This window comes from Opisthocomus hoazin, chromosome 12 (genome assembly GCF_030867145.1).
Source record: "Opisthocomus hoazin isolate bOpiHoa1 chromosome 12, bOpiHoa1.hap1, whole genome shotgun sequence".
Classification (NCBI taxonomy): Eukaryota; Metazoa; Chordata; class Aves; order Opisthocomiformes; family Opisthocomidae; genus Opisthocomus; species Opisthocomus hoazin.
The window spans coordinates 29,227,866-29,249,439 of NC_134425.1; the positions used below are offsets into that span (position 1 = coordinate 29,227,866).

A 21,574-nucleotide genomic window follows, 5' to 3' on the forward strand; every position below is an offset into this window, starting at 1 on the left:
CATTGATTAGAATACTTAACTAACGTCCTTTTATTCACACTACCTCCCGGGGGTCCCGCTATCTCCTTCCAGTGTTGCAAAATACAGCCCAAGGGGCTCTTCTTCAGAATCTCTTTGCTCTGTGAAGTTCCCATTATGCAGCACGTCCACCTCTTTGTTCCCCAATCAATGTACAGCAAACCCTAACAAACAAACCTAAACAAATCCTTCTAACGCCGATAGCTCTAATTACTTAACCAAAATTCTATACTTTAAGCTAAGAGAAATAGTTACTGAACCGCGATTTTACACCAGAACGTTATACACTTATAACAAAAACAACTATTATAATTATCACTAGTAGTATTCCGTCGATAACAACAATGGGATAATTACTTTAAAATAAACATTCACTGTTTTCTTACACTTCGTTCTTTACCGGCTGCTTCCCTCGCGAGAGAACAGAACCGCAGGTCAAAACTCCACACTCACCCTTGTTTCTATGTCTCATTCACACAGAGGCCTCACACACAGTCACACAATTTTAACCCGGAGTTACTGCAATCCGAACTGATTGCCAGAACCGTAGGCAATTTCCAGAACAATGATCCATGTATCAGTCAAGACCGTGTCCAGTGGGGACTCAAACCCCTACAGTGGGGACTTGAACCCCTATATACCTCTAAGGCACTGGCAGCCCAATATACTCTCCCTGCGTAATCAAATTACGACTTAGGGGACTCGAACCCCGTTGCTTAGTAAAAAGTAGTAAAAGAACACCTTTACTGACGGATGGTCCTTGTCTGTTCCCGCGGTGATCCAGACAAGGCGAGGAGCCCCTTCAGCAAAAGGCTCCCGAGGGCCCAAGGGGGTCCTCTTCTTACTGGGTCCCGCAGCCGAACAGAGAGAGTCCCATCTGGGGTGCCAAATTGATTCGAAGATCCGGTAGGAAAAAACCTAACAGTACAACGCACGCTGCTCAGCAGGGATTCTTCATTGCGGCGCCGGGCACACGGGGGATTTCTCCTCCAAACGTGCGCGCAACACCCTGTTGCTTCAGGTTAAATACAATCACACATGTAAATAGTCATTATATTTCTAGGAACTAATTAGCATATGTAAATATCTTTCACGCATGTCTGTTAGCATCTTTGGGTGGTCTTCAGGGGTCCCAAGATGAAAGCCCATCCTCTTCATCACGCTGTTCACTGATTGACATTTGTTTCTGCGCAGACTCAATTCCAGGATCACGTAGATCATGTCCTTCAGGGTGTTTTGCTCCGCTCTTGTTGCTCTCTTGGTGCCTCCTGATCTCTGGAGCTTGGCGCATTTGCCTTCCCAAGGCCGAGCTGTCTGGAGTAGAGTTATTTAGGAGTCTCTTTTATCCCACAATTATCCCAATTATTTGCTGAGAACCAAGACCACTTTTGTTTCACTTCATTATTTTGTCTAACGACTAAGTGATAGCTTGTGCCCATGTCCTTCCACTACATTCCTTAATGAGAAAACAGGGATTAGTGTAACAGTTACATCGTTAGATCACTGTGCATGCAGGAATACAAGTTACAGTACTAAAGACTACTAAAAACTAGAAAATATTAAGGCTTTTTGTTATAGTTTCACATTTCTTACAATCCCCTCTATCACCTGTCCCCGGCGGTCAGAGTCTGGCCACGTCCCGGTGCACGCAGCCGGGGCTCGGTCGCGCTCTGACCCACCCGATCAGCTCAAGGCACGAACCTGCCAGCCGGGGAGTTTCCCCTAAACCGGCGGCAGAGCTGCGCCCTCTGGAAGGACGCGGGTACGCAGAGCTGCCAACCCACATCGGTCAGCGCAGTCCTGCCCGCCAGCCCCTCGTCCCCGCGAGCACCCGCGGAGAGCCCGGCCTCGCCCGCAGCCGCCCCCGCTAGGGCTCCGCCGCCGGGATCCACCGCCCCCGGTGGACACCGACCCCTCCCTTGGCGGCGGGGCGGCGCGCGGGCCTCCGCGCCGCTGGGGGGCGCGGCGCTCTGCCGAGGCCGCTCGTGCGGCTTGCGCTCCGCTCGGCTCTGGGTCAGTCCGGCCCCGCTCCGGCCGCAGCCCCGCCTCGGCTCCGCCTGAGGTAGGGGCGAGCGGAGGGGCGGGTGGCCGTGGCGGGAGTTCGTTTTCTTCCGTGGAGCGGTGGGCTGCCCGCTGGTCGCCAGCCCCGGGGCTGCTGGGGCAGCAGGGGACGCCTCCCGCTGGTGGCTGTTCAGCGGAGGCCCTGGGTACCGGGGAGACGTGCGGGTGTGGAGAGAAACGAGTTCCGCCTGGCTACACCCGCAGGAGCGGCAGGGAGCAACAGCAGCCGGGGGTGACCCTCACAGCCCGGGGCGGTCACCGGCTGCGGCGCGGCCCTGCCCGAACTTTCTTGGCAGCCCCCGGGGCGAGAGGCCTGCGCAGCGTCAGGGCCGCTGGCAGTGCCGTTCCCAGAGCAGCGCAGCTGGAGGCCGGGTGGCCATCAGCTTCAAGTCTGTCCTCGAATCCTTCTCAAAAATAGCCCGTTTTATTGGAATGGACACTTGAATCGTCTGTTTTCTGACTTGCAGAGATACTGGTAGGAAATGTGTTCTCTTTGCAAGCGGCCTCCAGAGAAAAAAAATGCTTGTAAACTTTTCTTCTTGTGTGACAGAGTGAGATGTGGTGAAGGGTTTCAGTCATTTACCTTTGACTGTCCTGCTTCCCTAGGCTGGCAGAAAGGACGATGTCGTTGAAACCATTTACCTATCCATTGCCTGAAACAAGGTTTCTTCATGCAGGCAGGCTTGTGTACAAATTTAAAATCCGGTATGGCAACTTCAACAGGTAAGCATGTTAAAGCTGCAAAGCCAGCCTGCAGTTTGATGACTGCCTGTAGCAGTGAGTTAATGAGACCCTAAACTCAGATCTTGGGGGCTCCTCATTTCCTGCCTTCATTCCCTGGCCGTGAAAGTGGTCACTTAAAAGTTGCTATTGCACTTGCTCAGGCTGAGCATTGGCCTGAGAGAGTAATCTGAGCTGTAAAAAATGCTTCTGTTTCACTACCATGTGTGAATTTTGTGCTTCACTGAAAAAAGAGGCTGTTTTTACTGATAGTATTTTGAAACTTTTTAAGTGTTTAACTGAGAAGCTTTAGAGCCTTTGTAGTGGTTTAACCCCAGCCAGCAGCTAAGCCCCACATGGCTGCTCACTCACTGCCCTGCAGCGGGATGAGGGAGAGAATTGGAAGGGTAAAAGTAAGAAAACTTACTTTGAGGTAAAGACAGTTTAATAAGTAAAGCAAAAGCTGTGTGTGTTCAAGCAAAGCAAAATCAGGAATTCATTCACTGCTTCCCATCGGCAGGCAGATGTTTAATCTCCAGGAAAGCAGGGCTCCATCACACCGAACAGTTACTTGGGAAGACCAACACCATAACGTTGAGCGTCCCCCCTTACTTCTTCTGCCCCTAGTTTTGTTGCTGAGCATGATGTCCTGTTGTCTGGCATGTCCCTTTGGTCAGTTGGGTTCAGCTGTCTCAGCCTTGTCCCCTCCCAACTTCTCGTGCAGCCCCAGCCTGCTTGCCTGGTGGGATGGTGTGAGCAGCAGAAAAGGCTGTGAGGCCGTGTAAGCACTGCTCAGCAGTAACTAAAACAACCCTGTGTTACCAACACTGTTTTCAGCACAAATTCAAAACATAGCCCTATCCGAGCTACTGTGGAGGCAATTGACTCTATCCCAGTCAGAATCAGCACTGCCTTGGAGCTTTGTACTCAATGTAGGTACTTATTTCTTGGGTGGTCTGATGTTAGCAATGTGGCTTACACTCGCCTTGCAAGCTGACACTCAGGTGTGGATGTAGAAGGAGTCTTTGGAAGCTCTCACTGGCTGCTGGCGGTAGATGTTTGTTGTGCTTTGGGGTTTTTTCTCTCAAGGCTCCCTTTCCGCTACCACTCCTATTTCAGATGTGTTTGTGACAAACCTGTCCTGTTGTTCTGAAACAACAGCAGCATACATCTCCTGCAGGCAGAGGGGCTGAGCAGGACTTTTAGGATAACTGCTTCTCTCAGTTTCTAGAAGGCACTGTAGTGGCAAGCCTGAGAAATGATAGTGAAGGGAGAGTATTTTAGTCTATGGTACTGCAGGCACAGAAGGAAGAAAAAGGAAAACAGCCTTTGTGTGTACAGGGGGCAATGAAGAGGACGATTGTGGGAGGTAACAGTGGTGTGGTAAGCCTCAAATAGGAAGTTCAAGTTAGTAGCCAGCAAAGTAACTAAAGCACAGGGTGCTGGGTAGTCTGGTCAGATGGGGAAGATGCCAAACAAGTAAAGAGGATGAATTTTAGAGCAGAAAAAAAGACTTTCCCCAAGTGTATTGCCCTGGAGGGGTCTGCTTGTGTCTGCTGGTCAGACACACAGAGAATGATGGGCAAGTACCTTTGTGAGTGGGCAAAATCTTGACCAGCTCGCTCAAGGAGCTCTGGAGCTTTTTATTTGAGAGGGGACTCGGAATTCCGTGGGTTGTGGGCTGTAATAATCCCAGAAGTTTGAGCTATTCTGACAAAAGGAGCTGGAGCTGCTCAGGCTTAAGGATAGTGTTCCAAAGCAGGTGCTTATAGATTGTGTCCTGAAGGAGTGTTCTGTAGAGCTGAAACTTGGTCTGAAAGTTTATGACCTGTTGCTGTCTCAGCCTCTGATAAATAATTAATAGTGACAGTATTCATAAATATTAGTAAAAAAAACCCTAAAGCAGTGGCTTAGCATAGTCTGGCTCCCTGTGTCCATCCTTCAAGGCTGTGATCAGGGTGTGCTACAGGCTTTTGGAAAGTCTGATAGACTGTTCAGGTTAAATCTCTTTTCAGATGGTGGCAAACCTGCAGAAACGAAGACTGAGATCGTTTTGAGTCAGCAAGTATCCCTGGATCAGAAAAACAGAACAGCATTGTGGCATCCTGAAAACCCTGTTTTCATGCCAATGAGGTTGCAGCAGGGCTAAAATGCTATAGGCAATGACTTAAGCACCTGCCTATAGAGTGGTTTTATGAGTGAGTGGATTTCCTTTTGCAAACAGATGTGCACAGACATTGACAGAGCCTGGGTTTACTCTGGAAGTGACTGTTGTAAGCTGCAGGAGGATTGAAGAGAACGGGCTGTGAACATCATGCTAATTTGGCTGTCTCCAGACCTGAAGCTACATGAAATCTTGTGCCACACTCGTCTCCTTTTTCCTTTGTAGAAGTAGGCTGTCTATTTAAAAATCTGTTCCTTGACTTTACTTTGGGATGAATTAAAACACAATTGTTTCTTTAGCTTTGCTTATTAGCATTTTGCTGGAATAGTGTCAGATCCAGGAGGATTAACCTTCCTCCTTGTTTTGTTCTCTGTGTTGAATTTGGAGAGGAAGGTGTGTTGTCTGCCTTGTGGTGTCATGTAGAGTTCGGAAGATCATTGAAATGTTGCTCTTGTCTGTGACTCAGCTCTTTCCCTCAGCGTAATTCCTCTGGAAGGCACTGCCAGTGGTGTGTGTACGTTTCTGAACAGTCTGCTGGTGTTTGATCTCCTGATGGTGGAGAGAGCACTCTATTTCTTTGAGTTTGGCAGTCTGTCATTGCGCCTGCATGTCTCTTGGTTTGTGTGTATGGCAGTACTAGTTCTTGCAGTTCATCGTTATACTTGAGGGAACAGGATACGAGACTTTTGCAGCACCTTTTGAGTTTCATAATAACTTCTGGAATAGGTAGTGAGCTCATCAAGTCAGTCTTCACATTAACATGGTCAAACATAGAAAAAGCAACTGCTTTTACAGTGAAACTTGTGAACCGCTTCCGCATCGTGTCATGGTTGTGGTGAATAGGGATACTTGTTCGAAGCATCTGGATTCACTCCCAGGTCGTGAGAGAGAGAGTAAAGGATTGAGTTGTAAGTGCATGCATAGCCTCACGCTGTTAAAGATTTTACTCTCACATAAGTGGGTTACACTAAGTATAGCTTTATTCACAACTCAGAGTTGGACCATCACCTCAGTGAGTGGCAGCTCCAAACAAAATCATCACACATTATATACCCTTCAGTTATGCTTACATGACCACCAAAGTCCACCTAGAAATTTCCATCAGTTTCTCAATTCTTTTTTCTTCTTAGCTGGCAGAAAGTTCTTGATTTTTCATCCATGGCTAGTCCCATTCTCATGTTGACCTTATTGTCTATTGGTCCATTTTGAGATCACAAAATTCATCTGTCTTTAGAAAATGGTTTCTAACCCAACCATGGTAAGGGCTGTACAGGGGTCAATTGAGAGCAGCATTCCGTGGTTTCTTAACACACCTGTGTTCATACAATTGAATTTATGTTCTAGTTCTATGATTTTATTCTATTTTGCAGTCACAATCAATCTTCTTTATAATCAGTCTCTAACACACGCCCAAAGCAATGCTGTCCATCAGCCTGCGGATTTGGGATGTGAAAGTCCTTTGCTTATAGTAAGATGGTGACCGATCTGAGGACAGGTTCCCAAAAGCACGTTAGAAGAGTTGCAAGAGCTGATCCCAGCTGATCGTAGAGCTGATTATCTACGCGTGCGTGCAGGGTTTTGCTAGAGCGAGATCACCTTCATGGAAGGTCTCCTGAATTCCCAGGGCAAACCAGCTAACAATGAAGCTTTTTCCCTTCTGTTAAGAATCAAATATGACTCAATTTTTGCATCTCTACACTCCAGGCTTGAAAGAAAACAATCACCCCCTTCCTCCCCAAACACCTTGCTCCCCCCCTACTAAGGAATCCCCCTCCGTCAGATAGCAGGTCTGACATCCTTGTCATGAAACCCTGGGTGGTGTATTGCTTTCTTCCATTTTTTCCGCCCTTGTTTCCTCATCACCATGGCAACATCACTTCCCAAATTGTACTTTTGTTCGCCTGATGATTCATGAAGACTTCACGACCACAGCGTAAGTCTTGGGTGGGTAGTATCTGCCCTTCTGCTGTGGCACACTATGTAATTCCTTTCATTAACTTGTTCCATATCAAGCAAGGAGAGAACCTTGAGCAGAATGGCATCGTGATAGGCTGGAAGACAGAGGTGCTGGTTTGTGGGCACCTTGTCAAAAAAACACTCCTAAAGGTTACTGAGGATCGACTGAAAAGATCTGATCTCTCATCCGTTATATTCTCAGACACACAAAATACAAATGGGCAGAAAATTCACAATAAACAGTCCCTGTGGCATAATGGGTGTTTTGTAAGAACAATCAATTAGGAATTCATCTGCCTGCTAAGTATTTTCTCTGTGCAGTGGTGTCCTGGTTTTTGATATTTTGTTGTTGTTTAAATGCTTCCAATGAATGTAGCTCCACTGCTGTTTGATTTAGGTGGGACTAACTCTCTCTGTTTCACAGCACTCCTGGTCTCGACAATGCTGAAAGTGCTGTCAAGGAGTTAGAGGTAGGAGATGAAGCAGGTCCACAGGACCTTAGCTGAATGTTGGGCTGAGCAAATCTTTTGTTCATTATGGGACTGAGGACATTTTGTCAAATACGACATTTCAAGTGCGAGTAATGGGGAATTTCTCTGTAGCATATGAGGATGAAAAAAATGAGGTAAATGAGAAATGTCATCACCAGGCAGCATTGGCATAGAAGAGTAATGCTTTTATATGAAATATTTCAACGAAGCTGACTGTTAAAATTGGACAAATGAAAACTGCTATTTGTCGAGCTAGTTGCACCCTGTTCCTTTCTGAGTCGTGTTCAGATGCATTCTGCAGTAGCACTTTCCCATGGTTTCGGTCTCAACCCCAGACCTGTCCACTGCTTTTAAGTTCTGAGGCTTGACCAGCTCTCAAACACTCCTGTTTTTTCAGGAGCTGTGCCAGTACTGGTGAGCTGGCTTGACAGAGGCTAATCTAACGCTCAGTTTCTCATACTTTCCTCGTAACTGCAGAGGCAGTGGAACCAGTGACATTCTTTTAATGATACCATTAGTTTGTGACTAAGCTTGGGGGCAGCCGATGAGTTCTGTTGTTGCCATCTTCTTCCTGAGACAGAAGAAAGCCCCTGCCGTTCCTGAGGAAATGAAGCAAATATATTGTCTGCTTAGAAATGCTCCTGTTACTTAATTTAAAAAAATCTTGAGAGTACAGTAGTAGCATTATAAATATTATTGAAGAAAATGTGCTGATTTTAATTGATGTGGAAAATTATTGGTTAACTGATTTTTCACTTTTGAAAATATTGGAAAGTGTTACTAGAAAAAAATTTCACATTTGTAAAGCAGGAGTTTGTTCAGGCTGAATTACAGTTCCTTTGTAACTGAATTGGGTCAATATTCAGAAAAATAATATGTTTCTTTTTGAATTGGGTCAATACTATGTGTTTTGCTGGCGAAAAGGAGACTACTTACACTGAAATAAAACCATAGTATTTTACAGAAGATGAGAGTTCCCAACCAAGTTCGGCTGTGTAAAATAATCAGCGAGCCAAAGGTTTCAAATATTCCCAAATAACCTGCTTCTCCAAAAGCTTTGCTGATGGAGAGAAAACCTGCTTGTAAAAATCTGTCCCTCCTGGGCAGCAGCCTGGCTCCAGCCGCGCTGCTGAAGCTGGCAGTCCCGTGCCAAAGCCCTGGTCGAAGACCACATTTAAAAGGTCTTAAATTTAAAAGCCCACCTCCACTCTCCATAGTAATGCTTCAGTGTTAATTCAAGATTAAGATATTCATTCACTTAAATTGCTATGAGTCTGTTAGTGCAGTATACTCCAAGGTGATGGGAGGGAGTGGGGCAAAGAAGGGGAGCAGGAAAAGCAAAATATCTACAACCTGCTCTCCCATGATTCAAGCAGACTATAAAGAAATTTTAATTTTTTCCCAAGCCTTGAAACTGTACTTGACAGTGGAATTGTGGCTCTGTTGTTAATATTCTTCGTTCCTTTCTTTTTCTGGCCTCTCCAGGAAGCGATTCGAGTAGTCCTTGGAAATCTCGATGATTTACATCCGTTTTCTACAGACCGCTTCACTATATTTCCATGTATCCTTTCTTTCCTACTCGTAAAAGCAAAGATTCAATGACTTGTATCTGCTCGGCATTGCTTAATTTGACATTCATATCTAGTAGCATGCAGATCTTTAGCTGGAGTAAGACTCCTTTGAACTTTGCAGTTTTACATTAGCTGAAGATCCTCCTCAATTGTTGCCATCCCCAGAGACAGAACTGATGTGATGCTTTGCAGTGTTTTCAGATGAACACTCCTGTGTTCCAAATGAGATTTAGCCAGAGCAAATGAAGATGTATATATGTCACAGGAAGCCCACCTAATGCGATTGCAAGCAAAACTAGTGCATCGTTTCAAAAACTTAATAAAATGTAAAATGCTCCTTACAGCCTCATCAACGTTGGTCCACTAGTAGAGAAGACTGCAGTAGTTTTGTTGTAATATACATTAGGATTAAATCACATCCATGAGCCTCTGGGGATAGATTGTACCTGCAAAGCTGTCTTCAGTCTGTAGAGGAAGAAGTTTGAGCTTGAACTTGGGAGAACAGCATAGTGTTCCCATGAAATCTTATGTTGCCTAAAGGGATGTTGAGTATAAAAATAGTTTCTTGGGTGGGAGCAAATGTGAGTATATGCTTATGCACCCACATAGATGGCTGACCGAAGCAAAAAGCACCATGCAGAGTGAGTTTTATGAGGAGAAGTGGTTGAGCTGAGATAGCTGGAAGACTAGATAGGCTTTTGAATGCATAAAGCCTGCAGGATTGCCGTGCAGTTATCCTGGTCACCTCTTCAATGTAGCCTTTGAAGTCTAGCAATAAAAGTGAAACAAAGGTCCTCCACCCTGTATTCTCATTATTTTGCTCATCCTCCTTGCTCCTTTGGGACCAGTCACCAGGTTTGTTCGTTCTTCCCTGAAGTTTACAGGGGCATCTAGCTGCCGTCAGTCTGGCCTGCTATCAAGAGAAAGCACTGTAAAAGCTTTGTGCCATTGCACAGCACAGGCATATAGAAGCTAATATTTGAATATTTGTACGTGCAGGTTTTGTTGAGTATAGTTTCCTGGAGATTTCACTTCTGGTTGTAAGTGCTGAGGCATTTGGGATTGTATTGTTCTGGCCAGCAGCTTTACTACAGGCTCCTCCTAGATGTTTTTTCATCAGAGTGCACCAAGGGCCCAGCTAGCCTTCATGTCTTTCTTCTTGCTTGTGCAACTGGACAGAATTTAGCAGTGTCTGCTGCATGTTCTGCATCTTATTATTTTGAATTCACAATAATGAAATGAAAGAAATGGTAACTGTTAATTAATGTTACTGTTGTAGTTGCTGTAGTATAAAGGGTTAAGAAGAAGTTACTCTGCTGAGGCTCTCATTGAAGAGAAAAGCAAGTTGGTTGAATGAGAAGCCTTTTCAGACCTAAGGTGTGTCAATTTGTGAATCAGATCAGGCCCTCTGGCATCAACTGCTGTGGTTCTGGGTGCCAGGGAGTAAGGAATACCCACGTGTTTCTGCCTCCAATGCATTCCCTTCCTGTCTTGGAAGACTGCCTTATTGCCAAACCTTGTAATAGCAGGCAAGAACAAGGTCATCCTGTTTCTCTGTCAGAAGCAGGTACGTATGATAGCAACTTATTCATGTTACTGCAAGGAAAAGAAAGTAGCCAAGAACATTGGCAGAGAGGAATCATCCAGACAAATGAAGCCTCATTGTTGGTTTGCTTCTTTAAAACTCAGCTGTTTTTGCCTGTGTGCTTGAGGAGTGTTTGATTCAGAGAGTTGTATTTCTAGAACTTGGAAGTGCATCCACATGCTCAGTCAGCACTAGGCCCTGATGAGAACTGCAGGCTTAGAGGTCTGGCATGATGAGTTGTCATGCAGTCTGTGTGTTGGGCTGTAGCAGAACTCTTAGTTGTGCTGTGGAAGTCCTTGAAGCCAAACTCAAAAGAGCAATTTCATCCCTTAAAGAAACTGATTGTGTCAGTATTTCACCTAGACAAATATTGAGCTCCCTCTCCAGTCCTCAGGATGTTAGCTTCTGATAGCAAATACTCATTTTACCTGTTTCTTCCTGAGATCAGAGGCATGTAAGGAGACTGCTGTCTAGCGTCATCCATTCTTGCACGCATGAGCTCCTAGGTGTCAGAACTGCACTGACAGGATGGAACATGTGTTGTCATGTCAATTCTCTTTTTTCTTCCCATTTTGAACTATGAAGTAAATGTAATGATGCTACTCCTATGAATCCTCGTCCTTTGCAATTTTTATAATGATTTTAGAAATAATTAATTTTTAGTTAGGAAAGCTGATGAGGTTTTATTTGTAGGGTTGGAAGAGCATGGCATGTTGTTTCTTGTGGGAGAATGTCAGGACTGAAGCCAAATACAGTGAAGGAAGCACAACACTTAATACAAGTGACTGATGGGAGAGTGTCACCTGGGTGAATGCTTCTTGTAATGTGTTACTAGGGTTTTTTCACAAAGTTCATACCGACAGATTGTATTTGCTCCCTTATACACGTGTGCAGTGTGGTACGACTTCTGAAGCTTTACAAGAAGACATTGTCAGGACTCCTGCTACTTTGAAATGTTAGTGCTGTGTTCTTAAGTCTTATCCTTGTTCTCAGATTTGAGTAAATGGGAGAGAGTATCGAAGATGAGATTCAAACGTGACAATGTCCATCTTGTGCCTTATCCCTACATTTGCACTATGTATCTAGAACTCAACTCATTTCAGAAAAACATATTTTGTGGTAAGTCACTATGTTTGGATAATTTCTGGAAATTATCTGTGAATTAGAGGGAGCAAAACTGTATGCAGTATGGGTGTACTGTGAATTTGAAATCGAGCAGAACAAGGTGTTCTCTTTTGTCCTGTATTGCTTTTCTAAAATGTCCTGAATCTCTCTTTGCCTTTTCAAATACTGCTGACTCTTCAGCTGGTATTTTTGTGAAACAATGCCCAGTGGCTCCTAACCTTCATTCTTTAATGTCAGTAGCTAGGCTGGAGCCAGCACACGTATGTGGAACGCATGTTTTTCTTCCTTGTGCTTGACTGCGTTTGTTGACATTGAACTTCACACTCTTTGTTTCTATTTTCCTAAAGAAAGAGTGCCTTTGTTTTTCTAAATAATGACAGTAATAATGGTAATAATGTCTTTTGTATGACTGGCAAATGTGGTCATCTCACTAGTGCCTCATTTTCCAGGTTTTCTATGAATTGCCTGAACAGCCTCAGGTCCCAGCTGAGACCTCTGCAGGACTCTACATTTAACCTTCTCTGTTGTGAAAACTGAGTGTTTATTCTTACTATTTCCTGTTCTGTTTATTGGTTCGTGAGAAAAGCTGCTGTTTTTTCTTGTGACTGCTTAGTAGATAATCTGGTCTCCTTCATAAAATGGACAAATAGTCATTTCTTAGTCTCGCCGTGCTTGCATGTAGCATCCCCTATCAAACATGCCATGTTTGGATGTAAAAACTTCTAAATGTGGAGAATTCACTCACTGCCCTGTACACCTTGCTCCAGTATTTAATTGCCCTCCCCAATAGCTGTACAATGTTTCTATTCTAAAATTATGCACAGCTTAACGTGCTGTTACTTTCAGACCCTGACATTTCAAGTTCCTGTTGGCAGGGATTTTTCTTCAGGAAAATATGTATGGATCCCACACATCAGAGGTTAGCTGGCCAATATTCTCTGGAGGCCATGCTTCAGATGTCCTTGCATCTTCCTTCTGGTGCCCAAAACACAGAGTGATGCCAACAGTTTTTCAGTTCCTCCTCCTTTTCTGCAAACTCCACTGAATTCTTCAGGAAAAGTATTTTCCCCCATCCCATCAACATGTGATGCAATGGGCACAAACTGAGGCACAGGAAGTTCCGTCTGAACATGAGGAAGAACTTCTTCCCTCTGAGGGTGACGGAGCCCTGGCCCAGGCTGCCCAGGGAGGTTGTGGAGTCTCCTTCTCTGGAGATATTCAAGACCCGCCTGGACAAGGTCCTGTGCAGCCTGCTGTAGGTGACCCTGCTTCGGCAGGGGGGTTGGACTAGATGACCCACAGAGGTCCCTTCCAACCCCTACTATTCTGTGATTCTGTGATTCTGTGATAGGTCTGAAAGAGCTGTATTTGCAGTTTTTCAGTTTCAACATACCTTATGCAAGTCCAGCATGGTTTCGAAGTAGTTTATCTTGTTCTCGGAAAGTGAGGTGCAATGCAAAAATGTACTTTTAAGTTGGTTAAAGAAAGTCCAGTCACCAAATATTCACCAAATTTTATAATACCTCTGTTACAGGTAAAGAAGTAAACAAGGGCAGTGATGAGCTTGTAAGTTGTGTGGTTTTGTTTTGTTTTTCAAATTTATATTCTAAATAGTCTGGCGAAGCAGAAGATGTATATAGGCAATGCTACAGTTCTCCTGTTTCTAGGTGTCAGTCAGGCAATGTAAAGTGGCACTGAATTCTCACTTGGAACTGTCAGAGTTGAGAGAAATATTCCTGTGAATTCCAGCGGACTTTGAATGAAGTCCTGCCTCAGGACCTGAAAGCCCTGCTGACTTCAGTTAAATTTGTTTGCTACAAGTCTGAGCTGAGCTGTCCAATGGTTTCTTCACTGTGAGAGTCTGTGAGGTCAATATTGCTGAACAATTAAGTAGTTCCCTAGGTACTGTATGTGTCATAAACAACAAAGTTGGGCTTCTTTGGGAAGTTTTTGTTTAATGAGAGCTCAGGGTAAGTTTGTTTTCAATACGGGTAAGTGTCTGAAGATGGAGTGAATTAATGAAGATGTCCTGTCCCAATTCCCCAGAAGAATTTTCTGTATCTCTGTGAGCAGTACATTCCTGCTAATTACATTGCTAGGCCCTTCTCTGAAGATGGAGCAAATGGGATGGGAAAGCAGCATTTCTTGTTTAAAACTGTTGAGCATAATTCTTTGGATGGCCTTTCACTGCTTGTCTTCTGTTTGAATACGGCAGCTGATCTTTTATTCCTGAATAATTTTTTGGTTTTCTTTGTATAAACATGAAGAGTTTTGAGGAATGTGAGTGTATATTAATTCTGAATTTCGTTCTAAAATAAAAAAGTCAAGATTATGTTTTATCAATACCAAGTTTGCAATGTTTTGAAGGTCAAGAGAAGAAACGAAGTGTCAGAAAGTCCTGCAGTGGAAGAAACAGTGAAGAAGAGAAGAGTGGAAGTCGGAGCAGAGACCTCATGCCAACAGTCGGGTATGGACAGGTCAGTTCACTACAAAATAGTCTTGACTACAAAATAGTCTTCCAGGGCACATATCAATATTTTTAGTGTCTCTTGCACCTTCCTCATATTTCATTCCTATGTAATCCTTTGCCCCATTTGTCTTCTTCCTTCTCTTCCTTAGGTGACAGAATGTAAGCAGTATTGCCCGTATTTGGAGAAAAGTTGTCCTACGCTTTCAGGTTCCAGTGCCATTAACTAGAGGTCTTCCTATTTAACTCCTTTGTGTTAACATTCTCTGCGGAGTCACAGCAGGATGAGAACTCAGCAGCTAGACAAGGCAGTGCACTGGCTTACGCACCTGAGCCAGGGATGACAAGGGAAGAACTGGGAACAGTTTTCTTGCTGCCTCCCAGCCTGTTCCTCTTGGGTCAGCTGATGAATGCTGCCTCTCAGCTTCAGGCTGACAGCAAAACACATTTGACGTTGCTGTTTTCGAAGTGCTTTAAAGTCTCGCGGAATTGCGTGTGTTGTGTGCACATGAGTATTATCACGCATCTTTCCCGTCGGTTTGTTTGGTAACTAAACTTCTCATGGTGATTCCAAAGCAGATCTCTGTCTCTGGATTTCACAGAATCATTGAGGTTGGATGGGACCTTCGGTATCATCAAGTTTAACTGCTCCTGCTCAAGCAGGGTCACCCAGAGCAGGTTGCCCAGGCTGTGTTCCCTCAAGTTTTGAGTGGACTCCAGGGGTGGAGACGCCACAACTTCTGTGGACAATTGGCTGCAGTGCTTGACCACAATTGCAGTTAAAAAGTTTTTTCTTGTGTTCAGATTTAGTTTCATGTTTTGCAATTTGTGCCGTTTGCCTCCTGTCCTGCTGGAAGGCGCTGCTGAGGAGAGCCCGGCTCCCTCTTCTTTCCCTGCCATCAGGTGTACATTGGTAAGATCCCCCCTGAGCCTTATCCAGGCTCAACAGTGCCAGCTCTCAAAGCCTCGCTGCATACGAAAGTCCCTTCATCATCTTTGTGGCCCTTTGCTAGGTTCCCCCTAGTGAGTCTCAGTCTTGTCCTGGGGAGCCCAGTCTGGACAGAGCATACAGACTGGCCTCAGCAGCCCTGAGCAGAGAGGAAGAATCACCTCCCTCAAGCTACCAGCAAAACTCTTCCTAATGCAGCTCAGGATGTTGTTGCCTGCCTTCAGCACAATGGCACAATGCTGGCTCATGGTGGCTAACTTCAAGCTTCATTCTTGACTACTTTTCAGAGGCAGGCCCATTATTAGTTATAGTCTAGCAGGCTTCTTTCTGTCATGGAGTGTCGCTTTTAAAAAAAGAAAATTCTTGTCCGTACTTAATATTCACAAGTATGTGGTAGACAGTCCCAGATCCAGCATTGTGACTGGAAGTGTTTACGCTGACCTTTCCCCTTCCGTGGTGATATACAGACCATGTCAAATAATCTCTCTTGTTGCCTTATATTCTACCCAATTCCCCAAATGTGTTCCCTGCAGAGATTATAATGGGACACGTCTAAAGCCAGTTCTTTTCCTGCTCATTTGAATGCAGTCCTTTAATTTCCCTGCGCCCCCCATTGGTTGCTGGTCACAGTAAAACTGCTGGAAATGAGTGAAGAATGAGGCCAGGATGCAGAATCCTTTCTCATCTCTTTCATCTGAGACGTAAGTTTTAGATTCATAGAATATAAAGTCAGAATGAGCTATTTCATGATCCAGTCTGGCAGTTCTATCTTACTCCTGTGTCTTGCCCCAGAAGTTACGCTATTCCAGAAAAGATTAAAAGAGTAAATAATTTTAAAGCATATTCTTGATCTCAAAATTAAATTGGTGAGGCATCAACTTCAAGCCTTCTGTCATTTTCTTCCAATTACTGTGTTAGACTGAAGAGCTCATTCCATCTGAGCATTCCCTCCCCTGCCCTGGGAAGGAGTTCGTCTACTGTAATCGGACCACCTCTTGATGTTTTATCTTTTTGGACAAGCTCTTTTAATCATAATTCTTCATGGGGAATTTGGATTTGGGTTTTCTGAGGGTGCTGTTGAGTGCTGAGCTATCGGAATCTCCAGGTGTCACTCCCCAGAGATACTCATCAGTTCAAAGAGTGCTGTTTTGTGTGTGGAGCCAGGGTTGCTTTTTCCCTTGTGCATTACTTTGTACCTCTCTGTGCAGAGTTTCCTCTGCCATTTTACTGCTCCGTGACCGAGTCTTTAAAGATCTTTCTGTGGTTCTTTGCTACCTGCCCTTCTCTTTGTGTCAGTAACCTTGCAGGAGTTGCAAGTTTCTCAACTCTCTGCTCATCCCTCTTTGCGTGTCATGTAACGCTTTTTTTCTCTTTAACTGCTTGTTGGTTTTACTAGAAAACCGAATGGTGGGATAAGTGCATACTTTCATTTTTTAAATGAGACTTTGAAACATCAGTGCAAATATGCATTAAGGGTATCTGTCTTGTTGGCTAGAGGTACTAAAGTCCTGATTTCTAGTGAAATACTTGGAGTAGCCATTTACAAGGTTGCTTTGTTTTTGTGACTGTAAACTCAGTGCTTACTCATTTGACTTATTTTTAGAGCTGGAGCTGAGTGTGTTCACCATACGAGTAAAGCAAAGCATGGATTTGAAACGGTAAGCTACAGAATATTCAGAAAGAGACAACAGCATCTGTTTAGTCCTGGATTCTTAAAGTGGCAAGCATAAAAATGCCTTCAGGTAATTTTTTTTTTCCCCTTTTCACCTGCATTGAGGCGTTTGTGATTCTTGCTCATCAAACTTAGCCAAGGCGTGAGTTTTACAGGGAGACGACACAAGCTTTTCTGACTGTCCATCTATGAGCTCTAGGGGTGAGCTTAGCCTCTCAGAAATGAGCCTAAAGGATGCAGTCAGATGCCCCTTTGTGCAAAACTCCATGAAGGGCCAACAGCAGGTGCTAGCACCTTGACACTGGCTTCACCGTACTTGCCACTCCTCAGCAGTATCGTCTTGAAGGAGTGTCGTGTCTTTTCTCACTGTGCCATCAGAAGTGAGATTTACAACACCAGTTTTCCAGAGTGATTGAAAGTTGCTTTCTAAACCCACTGTTCTCCAAGACCTTGTTAGGAGCGGAAGGTTCTGTCTCTTTCAGCCCACAGACTAGAAGGCTGCTCTGACAGAGCTGCTGTCAGGCACACCGTTTGGGTCTTCTCTGACACTCCTGTTCTCCAGTGCATTTCATCCATTTTCCTGGCTACTGTTACCCATTCTAAATTTAGTTCAAATCCCTGTCACACTGTCACCTTCCTGGCCTTTTTCCATTCCTAACTCCTCAGAAAGAGTCTTTTCCAAGGAGGCAAGGTCATTCCTCTTAAGATTGTCCACAGAGAAAGTTGCCTGGTACTATAAAACAGCGGTTCCCTGGGAGATGAATGTTTGCATCAAATACCTGGATTTCTGTGTGTTTCTGCATGGTGAAATGCTGCCCCCATTTCAGGAAACTTTTGGACCTCTTCACAGCTGGCTGACCCTTTACACGAATGTTATCTGTGGGCTTGCTTGAAACTTCAGATGGCCAGGGCTTGCTGCCTACTTGCTTGTGTAGAACTGGTTTCAAAGGGCCAATCCCAGCAGGGATTCACTACATATACAATGTGAAAGGTGCATTTTTATTCCCCACTTTGCTATAATTGTTGTCCCCAGAATGCCTCTGTTTCTTGTACAGTGGCTGAATTTCCCAAACATGAGAGTCCTTGAAAGCTGGAGCTCCAGGTTAGCGTGTTGGACCCTGAGAAATAATATGGTAGATGGCAGAGATCGTCATAACCTCATATTGTGTTAACTAATGTGGGAGGACTTGTCCTGAGCTCTTTCCAGGTAGACTGAAACTATGATGAATGAATCATCAACCCAGCAAATACCAGTTCAGGTGAGAAGAACCTTCTTCGGAACAGATGTTTGTGCCACCATGACTCGCACCTGAAATTTGCATTAGTCAGGGCACTGTTGTACTGAGAGGGATGTCTAGATGCAAACTGTTGTGTTTATGAATACCAGATCAGATATCAGGAGTGCGGCATGAAATCATGGCCAGATGACCTCTCCCTTATTTGCATGTTTAGGAGATCACAGCCAGGTGCTTCTGTGACATGCTTTCCATTTGGTTTGCTTTCCATTTGGTTTCTTTTGGTGTTCAGGATGAGAAAAAAGATTAGGTTTAGGAAAAAAACGTATCATAGCTCCTGTACTTTCTCAGGATTCTTGTGATTACTCCTCCAGGGCTCTTGTTCGGTTTATCAGCAGTGTATGACTTTGGATCCAAATGCACCTGGTGTTTTAGAATGCATCTCAAAAAGGGAAGGGTCTCTTTAAACATGAAGGAAATCAGTCTACTTAGTACATGTAGGATTGACTTTACAATGTGGGCACTTGATTCAGAAGGAGGAGCATGGAAGTGCTGCAGTCACACAGCTGTTAAATACATTGGATGTTCAGCTGTCATCCAAATGCCTTCCAGGCCTGCGATTTTGACAGTAGGCTGTCTCGTCAGGATGACTGGAGTCGAGCCTGCGCATCTTTCCACTTACCAAGTGCACCAGTAGAAGTCAAAGAAAGAAAGAAAGAAAGAAAGAACCGAGGGACACTCAGCCTGTCACTGCAGATAGTTTTCCTGACTTGGTTAATCCTCTGAGACTAAAGTGGAAAGAGCTCAGACCATCTAAAGTTTGGAATTTTGCGTGAATATGAGCTTCATGCACTCCCTGATGGTGTTTCTCTTGCACTTATTCTTCTATTATTTTCTCTCTGTGACACAGTTGTTTTACTCTCTCTTAAAGAAGCTTGCCAGATGATTTTGTTGTTTGTGGTCCTTTGTATTGCTGATAGCCTTCCTAATAGGTATTCCTGGCTCACCACTTACTTCTGGTGCTTTTCCCTTTTGTCCCTTCCCTGTTACTCTGTTTCCTAGGACTATCTCTTAGCAGGGCTGATGTGTAGGGGCCTGTGTTGTCCAGTAGCTGTTATTTCCCACAGCACCTCTGTTCATGTTTTTAAAAATCTCTGTCTATGCCATAGCTGCTGCTATTCTTTCACTTTCTGCTATATTAAAGTCTACTCAATGAATTACAACTTTGTTAGGCCTGTGAATATTATGAGGAGGGAGGGGTAGAAATATATTGGTGAAGAAACTCCTCATAGTAGCACGAAAAAAGAAAAACACACAGAACAAGAGAGTAGACCTTGTCTTTTAGTTCGTAAACCAAGCAAGCAAACAAAACTCTCCAGTGCAACAGAATTTAATGTTGTGTAAGAGTTCTTCGGCTCTTTTTCTTTTCAGAGTTCCTCAAAAGAAACTGACTGTGAGTTTAACCCAGCATCCCTTACCGTGAGCTGTAAGTAAGTGAGTTTCTGTAAGTAAGGAGTTCCTGGATTGTTTCATTCAAATTGATTGTACTAAATCAAAAGCTGCAAGGATTACATTGGTATTAGTTTTCCTTTAAAAATAATGTATGGTATTTTGCAGCATGTGAAATTAGGAATTGCAACCACCGTAAAGCAGTAGGTCACCAGTGATTTTGGCTGAGACTCTCATCCTGTGTAATGAATTCCCACCTATAGAGCTAGGCTGCCTAGCTCTTTCAGAGCTGGACTGTGAGATGGGAGCCTATCTCCAAATCTGTCTGCATTGTGATTGCTTTGAAAGCTCCCAGGTGTCACATCAGTCAGAATCTGGACCCATCTCTCAGTTTCAGGGTCTGCCGTTGAGTACGCAGCAAGCATGGGGAGACCAAGTCTGTGTTTTTGTTCTTGCTGCTGTTTCATACAGGGGGACCTGTGGAATCTAACCTTGAACAAAGCACAGCAACCAGTCAGGCTGAGGGTGCAGTGCAGCTGCTGCAGCGAATGGACCAAATGGTAAACAAAGGAAGCATGGAGTCAGAAGGAAGAGGTCTCTCAAAGTTCTGGAGAAGGTACTAATATTGCAGCTCTGAGCAGATGCAGTCTTGGCCATGTCCGAGCCTGTGTCAGAGACTGTGCCTGATTCTGGCAGTGCAGGTGATTCTATGTTAGCTTGAAGAAGGGATACCTCTTTCTGTGGTTGAACCAAAGTCTCCCAAGGCAAAGGAACACTCAGGGATGTCCTTTTGTCTTGGGGTAAGGTGCAACATTCCCAAGAGAAGTTCCTCTTCTGAGCTGTCTTTGGGGAAGAAACCTCATGGGAGGGTTACTGACCTCAATTACAGCCCATATACGAGGAGGCTTTTATCAGCTGAGGAGTGCCACCTCCAGCCAGATTTCTAAGGAACTTAACACACCCCCTTCTAACAGGGCCTTCCCAGGTGTGGGACCTTCAGTCCCATTAAGAGAAGTGTGACCTTTATTTGGCCGCTTAGCAACTGTAGCCTTTGTAACTTTGACTCCTAAAGACACCATTTTAAACCCTAATTAAAGTAACCATGCAAACAGTGGCTGGGCATTGCTAACTAAACGAGCGCTCTGAAGCTGTCGAAGCTATATCCCGCAAGAGTAGTCTGTTCACTGCACAGCACAAGTTTAACATTGGCAGTAACTGTTTGCTTGATAGGTGTGGTAATTTTGAAGAAATTAAACTCCTTCTCAATGGCAACATATGTCAGTCCCTTTAACGATTGAGACTAGACCGTTATGGCACAAGTTATTCTTTACGTTTCCTGTATTTTTTCAGTCTTCCTCTGCAGTCTTTTCTCCTGGGGTTGTGTCTTTCTGGGTGGACAGACATTACCTTCTTACTACAATTCTCGGAGAAGTATTTTGAATATGATGTGCTCTTTTTGTTGTTGTTGTTTCCCCAGCATAATCTTTTCGCCACTACAGCATCTTTTTGGTGCAAAGAACTGGAAGTACTGATTGTTGTGGAAAGGTAAACTTGTAGCATGAATGTCAGGTTGTATTGTTTCTTTCATAATTCAGCTTTTCAGATTGCTTGTCTCAGCTATTAAATGCTTTAAATGAAATTCTGTTTTGTTTACATTTTCAAATTAACATACTGAAGATGTTGGGTTAGAATGTCTTTCCTCACAACCTAGAGTTTTTGGAAAGAGAGCAACAAGCTTTAAGATTTTGATCCTTAACTGGCATAAATTGGGAATTTTACATTTAAAAATCATTATGTGAGTTTCTAATAAAATGAGCATCAACTTGGAACTGCGTGTTACCTTAATTTGTCTTACCCGGGCAAAAAACACTCTTTCCCTCCAAGAAGTAGTAGAGGTTTCTAGTATTAGATGGACTCCTGTACTGTGCTTCACAGGATTAAAAAGGTCCTAACTGGTGAAAATATTTTGTGTTAGATACACTACAACTTGTGTAATTACTTATGCCTTTGATATGTAGTGGGATGAGAATGGGAGTTGGTATTTCAGACGTGTCTAGGGCATGCTCAGGCAGCTTTTTGCCATCATGCTAGTGCATTTGTAATAAACCATC

The 21,574-nt window shown here is 44.1% G+C and overlaps 1 protein-coding gene across 1 annotated transcript; it reads left to right on the top strand.

Moving 5' to 3' along the window:
• The first annotated feature begins 2,021 nt into the window (after positions 1–2,021).
• MAJIN (membrane anchored junction protein) lies at positions 2,022–21,273 on the top strand. The gene is made up of 11 exons (XM_075434118.1): positions 2,022–2,080; positions 2,686–2,802; positions 7,344–7,389; positions 8,896–8,971; positions 11,560–11,685; positions 13,226–13,257; positions 14,059–14,168; positions 16,711–16,765; positions 19,446–19,500; positions 19,935–20,079; positions 20,941–21,273. Exons 2-11 carry the CDS (start codon positions 2,702–2,704, stop codon positions 20,993–20,995), a joined length of 801 nt encoding a protein of 266 aa, XP_075290233.1. The 5' UTR covers positions 2,022–2,080; positions 2,686–2,701; the 3' UTR covers positions 20,996–21,273.
• The last annotated feature ends 301 nt before the right edge of the window (positions 21,274–21,574 follow it).

Bases quoted from the DNA above. Each gene is read 5' to 3' on its own strand.
- MAJIN (XM_075434118.1), top strand. From the start codon at position 2,702: ATGTCGTTGAAACCATTTACCTATCCATTGCCTGAAACAAGGTTTCTT. The intron at 2,803-7,343 runs GTAAGCATGTTA...TCTGTTTCACAG, and splicing joins CGGTATGGCAACTTCAACAG to CACTCCTGGTCTCGACAATG. The intron at 14,169-16,710 runs GTCAGTTCACTA...ACTTATTTTTAG, and splicing joins CAACAGTCGGGTATGGACAG to AGCTGGAGCTGAGTGTGTTC.